General features: G+C 30.6%; 1 protein-coding gene across 1 annotated transcript; it reads right to left on the reverse strand.

The window, feature by feature from the left end:
- Window positions 1-1231: 1231 nt before the first annotated feature.
- LOC105338998 (zinc finger CCHC domain-containing protein 10) lies at window positions 1232-5688 on the reverse strand. Its single transcript, XM_011444364.4, has 4 exons — window positions 5564-5688; window positions 2577-2738; window positions 2170-2226; window positions 1232-1604 (listed from the first exon to the last, which is right to left on the reverse strand). Exons 1-4 carry the CDS (start codon window positions 5605-5607, stop codon window positions 1391-1393), a joined length of 477 nt encoding a protein of 158 aa, XP_011442666.2. The 5' UTR covers window positions 5608-5688; the 3' UTR covers window positions 1232-1390.
- Window positions 5689-6494: the final 806 nt, after the last annotated feature.

A 6494-nucleotide genomic window follows, 5' to 3' on the forward strand; every position in this document is an offset into this window, starting at 1 on the left:
AAAATTGGAAAAATAATTTTTGACCAAAATCGTGACAATGCCCCTTTAAAGATTCTAAAACATTGTAAAAATAGCAAGTCAATAGCTAGGTCTAATAAATTAAATTACTATGCCATTTATTAAAGGCACTTGTATCTGCGATGAATTCATCTCATTGTATCATCAACAGTGTTAGACTATGGCGTAAACTTTTTTGCAGAAACAAGTGACTGTGGAATTAATAGATGCGTTAAACTTTCGTTTTTATAATATTGTAATTAAAATATATGACGATACTTTGAATCTGCTTTGGTAAAAGTTATTCAAGTACATACAGATATTTTGAGGTGATTCTCATCTACCGCACACAAACAAAGAGAATGGTCTCTAGAATCTAGCTGTATGTTTTATGTTGCGTCAAGTCATTTGATATATTTAAGTCTTTAAACGAAGGAAAGTTTCATATGATCGTAAATAAAAAGATATAGTTTCGGATTTATAAGTACAATAAACGGATTGAATTGCCACATCTTGTTGAATAAATTCTTGTGTAACGGGTTCCAACGAGATAACACAAGATTGAGTTTCGTGGATTTTTTTTATTTTTTAGTTCTTCTTTAATTCACACACAATCCTACCTCTGTCGTCAATCTCGCTTCAAGAATGAAAAATTTAAAAAAAATTAGTTCATACCACAAATTAAATTTTTTTCAATGATTCAAACTTCAATGAAAACTTTTTGAAACCGTAAACATGCCTTTCCTATCCTCTCTGACTAATTGCTTCGTTTACGTTGTTTCTCCTATTGCTTCATTCCTATCAACTAGGCCATACTACAACCTCTAATAGAGGTCCCCGTGGTTTACACAATCACAGAATGGGTGATTGATTGAGTTTTCCTTTCCTTAATCTCTTAATCTCTTGAGGAATAAGAATTCATGTTTTGAAATTAAAAATAAATCAAACTGCGTGCTAATTTGACAAGTTCGAACCCAAATACATTTATCATAATGTTCGAATCTCGTCCATTACCGCCTGTTCTCCAACGACAGTATTACTAAATGAACGATTATCTACGTCACTGACACGTCATTTTCATTATAAAGTAGTCAGAATATCACGTGGTATAGGTACCAAAGCTAACCAAATCAATAATAAGAAGAGCGATAACTCTCACACTTTACAATGTCTCAATATCAGAATCGAGCTCTATTTATGTTGACCATTTAAACAAACAAAAAATCAATCTTGATCTTTGACTACACAAATTTATTGTTACTACAAAACATTTGGTCATTAAAAACAAAAGAAATCAATCCTTATTCTTTCTTATCTTAGCTTTAAAAAATATGAACTTGAATTTAAAAGATTTAAAAGTTATTTTTGTCCATGGCATGATATGATCAGGCTATTACTTCCTCTGTTTCTTCTTCTTCTTCTTTCTTTTAGATTCTTTTTCAGATTCAGAACTGCCTGACGAAGATGATGATGAAGAATCACTGTCAGATGAAGATGATGAGGATGATGAAGAGGAGCTGGAATCATCATCCGAGGAATCTGAGCTTGAGTCACTGGATGAGTCGCTGGAGGATGAGGAACTTGAGGAGGAAGAGGAACTGACAGACCTGTAATGTAAATGTAATTTAGAGTAAATGTAACGTAAATGTAAAGTAATATAAAATAGTTTATACATTATAAATGTAAAATGGTAATGTGATGCAAATGTAAAACTGATTGAAGAGTGCCTTTAAGGAATATTTCTGCATATTCTACCTATATTCTCAGAATCTAACAAATTGTTGCCAGTTTTTTTTTTTTTTTTTTTTGGTTCTTGTTTTGTTTTCTATTTCTTTTAAGATTACTACATAATGTAACTTTGAAATGAAAATCATGGAGGGGGGGGCTCTCCAACACCCTTCTAGATCTAGACATGGTACTTTCAAAAAGGAAGAAAAAAATAAATCATATTTTTATTTTTTTTTTTTATTTTTATATTTCCTTTCTGAAATTATATATTTCTGATCTACCACCCAGATGAACCAGTATTTATTTGATGTTTTATCAAGACATCTGCTTATTTTATCCATGTATCTTATAATATGTTGTGTTGGCTAAACGTTTTGAAGCAATTGAGATAATCCAGTTGTATTCAAACTTGCTCTATCTAATCAAGGAAAAATAAACAGTTACCTTCTTTTTTTCTTCTTGGATTCTTTCTTTTTATGTTGTATCGAAGTGCATTTATTTCTGTAAATAAGAAAAGATTTGTAAGTAAATGCTATTGGTAGTCTACTTCTAATTGTTTTTTCTTCAAGTTTGAGATGATTTTTAAATTGTTTACATGTATATGTATCAGAGTTCATCAAATTTTTGAATAGCACTCTTTAGTAATTGAACTATTTCAGAAAATAAGAAAATTAAAGAATTGAAAAAAGGATATCAGTAATTGATATAATCTTATCATTTCTAATTTCAAAATTGAAGGGCGTTCAGGAATCTTAATGATTATATCAGTAACTGAGATACTTTCATAAATTCTAGATATAATTATATCTACATAATATGTATGTTGATTGAGAAATATGTAAAGAACTTACAGTAGCTCAGCTTGCTTTTTCTCCTCATCCATCTTCATCCGTTTAGCCATTTCCTTTGAGCGGGATTCTCTGTGAACATATTTGCGTTTTCCTGTGCACTCGAATGTGAAGTGACCTTTCTGTAGGCATTTCTGGCAGGTAAAGTTCTCTGCACTCGGCTGTCTGTCAAAAAAATAATTCAATATTTTTTCATACTAGTACAGAAGCAGCAGGGGAAGCAATCAGATAGCGAGGCAGATCCAAAGGAGATATTGATTAGGAACACTAATAGCATTGCAGTGACAAGTACTAAATTAAAGACAATCAAATGATTTCCTTCACCAATAAGCTCCTTAATTATGTAGTTTATAATGTACACAAATTTTGCATTAAACGATAAGCATTTTACTTGGGAAGCTTTGCCAACTTCCAGATTCTGAGACAGTTTTTTTAAATTTGTGTTCACAAAAACCCTTCATAAGCTTTACTAAAGAGGTACATGTATAGCGCCTTTTCCCATTATTTCACCTACACCTGTGTTTGGACGGAAAGTACCTGTTACTAAAAATAGCTTCAGGTACCTAGCTGTCGCAATATGATTTTCGAAACCTGGATACACTGTACTGATTTTATAATGGTGTCTGTAACAAATGATTTGTCGTAAATTCAGGAAACTCTGTGTATAACAGTAGTTGATATTCTGAACCGTGATAAGTTCAAGCAAAATGCAATGGATCTAAGTGTAAATGTACATGTATAGTGTTAATGAAGAGATCTGTTTATATTTGGTAAGCTCATACTTAGACTGAATTCAACAAGACCAAAAAAACCCAGAATAATAGATACATGTATGTAACCTCTCTATTCTGTTCATCTTTAAATTTAAGTGAAAAGAAATTACTACTTAGTGGATTCGATCCAGCGACCACAAAATCAAAAAGACCTCCGCGTTACCACTAGGCCACGCATCTGACATTTTCAGCAGATGAATTTTCAATATATATTGCTATATACATGATTGTATTATAAGAGACATTTATTGAAATATTTGTCTAATTTTCAGTACGAAGACCACGTTAAACCAAAACTAATTCAATGTAAACCTGTACTACAGTACCTGTAGAACATAATTTTAATCAGATGTCTTTGGTTTAGAGTGGTTCAAATAGTCAAATACCCAAATTTTTATCGTATACCAACTACTTTCCTATATATCCCTTACAAAACCTAAATATTTTAATGATGTCGTGTAAGATAATTAAGACTCTTTTTAATATATTTAAACTAAATATTATATAATATTGAAGATGTCTGATGTTTGCAATTGCTATATTTGTGGCCAAATCGTATATTAAGTTAAGCTATACCTCTTTAAAATTTTGTGTTTTGATGGATCGATTATAAAGAGACATGATGTCTGGTTATAAACCTTTCTATCTATCACATAAGAAATTGAGTTCAATTTTGAATGTAAATGTGATTTTTTTAGGGTCTTCTTAAAAGAGTATGAACAATTGTCTCCAATCCTATTTTCTTACTGAAGATTATGAGTTTACTACTAAACAGACCCGTAACTCTGATCATATGCCTTTTGTCTGGCACTGAAGAGCAATCATTACATCAAGTTTTATGTACAGATACAGCAACTTTATATAATTTCATGTTGGCAGATTATTTTTTCATGCCGTTTATCACACAAATTAAGCCACAAGTTTTTCTGAATGCCAGGAGACAAAAAGAGTTAAGGATCCTATTTTTTAGAAACACACAAAGATATTTCTAACTTTAATACCTAAGGTTTGACAACAGATACATGAACAAGCTGTTATACACAGAAAATATTTATATATGTAGTTGCAAAAATTGTACCTAGGCAGAGAACTGTTGTCAACTAGTGAACTACATGTAGCTGTTTTAAGAAATCACTGCAGTCATTTGTCAAATTGATAAAGATGCAAGGGCTATGCTGCTCCTTTATGCCTTGTCAAAGATCAACAGCATTTAAAATGTTGATACATCCCTTATTCAAATCAAGATTTTTTAAAATAAGAACCATAGTGTGTTCAATTTTACTTCCTTGGGTACTTCTTGTCTGTGAATCAAGATCAAAATAATGGCATATATATGATTTAAAAGATAATGCTAGGAAAAGATACTTGAGAGAATTTGGACTTAAACAATTGTAGAGCAATTTTTATTTGCATGAATCTTATTTTATTTGAGAAACTTGTTTGCAACAACTAATTATCACAATCAAACTTTTATCATAATTCAAAAGGACTGTTCACGGATGAGAAATATTTGCCGTAAGTAGGTTTTTGCGAAACTCACTTCTCATGCGCACATTCAACTGTTTAAACAGAACTTATTTAAAATGAAATTTATAGGTCTTATATACTGACCTTCTATTGAATGATTGAGAAAAAATTAGGGGTAAACCATAAAAATTAAAATTACTCTTCATAATGTTTTTCATTCATTTATCTTTAAAAAATTGTGCTTAATTTAGCATCTCTGGTGCAATCATTCATAAATATCAACCTATGCCTTATGTACTGCATTTGTATTCTCTTTTTGAGAAGAAGACAGGCATAGCCTTCATCCATGAATGTAGGCTTTGCCTGTCCACTGTCCACTTCTCAAAAGAGAATACCTTAGGTACTTGTGTTTATCCCAGCTGTAGCCAATTTACTCATCAGCTCATGAGAAAAAAAAGTGCTGGGACCCAATGACTATAGATATGACTAGTTCAGAATAAATCAATTTATGATACTGATATTTAAAACATTTTAATGAAAGTTTCTGAATTCTGAGTATGGAACTTGTTAGAGGAACAAAGCTCACTCTTGTACATATGTTGTACGTAATACCCCCCCCCCCCTTCAAACTATTGTGATAATCTCTTGATCACGTTTAATCTTAAATTGACGAAACAAAGATTTTTAAAGTTTTAAATTACAAAAGCTACATTAACAGAATTTGACTTCATAAAATAATAACTGTCTTACTTTTTTCGAAATGAAGGTGGTCGAACTCCATACGAGGAAGCCATTTTTGCTCGATAATATAAACTGGTGAACGGAAGGACAACGTATTTCCGGATTTATAGAAATGCAATTTATTGACAAAAACCATATGTAGCGCAAGTCATACATACATTTTACAAATATAATTAGTAAATAGATTTTCTTCTGTTAAATTCATTGCGGAAGTTAAAAATATTTCTTGTTGATTTAACATCTGCTGGGTTAAGAATTTTATAAGATATACACGCGTTAATAAAAAGTGACCAATATTTGCTTCGTAGTTGATTATAATGAGGACATTTGAATAAAAAATTATGTTTATCTTCAACAACAAGGTGACATTAAATACAATTTCTTTCATTCTTTGGAATAAACAGGTTTCAATAACTCAGATAATTTACCAACCTCTATATCTCTAATTTGTGTGAACTTATTCTCAATTGAGTAAAAAAAAGAACGAATCTTCTTGAAAATGGAAAAAATTAGGTATGGTTGAATTTCAAGCTTGTTTGAAATTTTGTGTACTTATCAATTGGCTGTAGAATGACATTTTTTCCATTTCCCTTTTCTCTAATATTTTTAATGTCTCTGAAAAACTATATTTTCAAAATACTTTTTCAAATTATTTTCAAAATCATTTATAGATACATGTACTGTATTAGTATGTGAACCAATTATATAATCAAGAATTCTTCGTATAGGCCTACAGTTTTTCCAACAAGTTTTTCCATTTCCTGCAATTTTTTTTCACCCTCTAAATATGCATGTTTTAAAAGCAAGTTTGAGTTCTCTTGATTTGACACAATTTTCTGCAATCTGAAATAATATCTCTATAATAATAATGTATATATTCTTAAAATTAAGGGAAGTGCACCAAACTCTATTCTTATTGCTAAATTAGAAGCTTTATTAT

This window comes from Magallana gigas, chromosome 2 (assembly GCF_963853765.1).
Source record: "Magallana gigas chromosome 2, xbMagGiga1.1, whole genome shotgun sequence".
NCBI classification, from domain to species: domain Eukaryota; kingdom Metazoa; phylum Mollusca; class Bivalvia; order Ostreida; family Ostreidae; genus Magallana; species Magallana gigas.

Excerpts from the sequence above, each read along its gene's own strand:
- LOC105338998 (XM_011444364.4), bottom strand. The coding sequence starts at position 5,607 with ATGGCTTCCTCGTATGGAGTTCGACCACCTTCATTTCGAAAAAA. Across the intron at positions 2,739-5,563 it reads CCACCTTCATTTCGAAAAAA|ACAGCCGAGTGCAGAGAACT; the intron begins GTAAGACAGTTA and ends TTTTTTTGACAG. Across the intron at positions 1,605-2,169 it reads TCCAAGAAGAAAAAAAGAAG|GTCTGTCAGTTCCTCTTCCT; the intron begins GTAACTGTTTAT and ends TTTACATTACAG.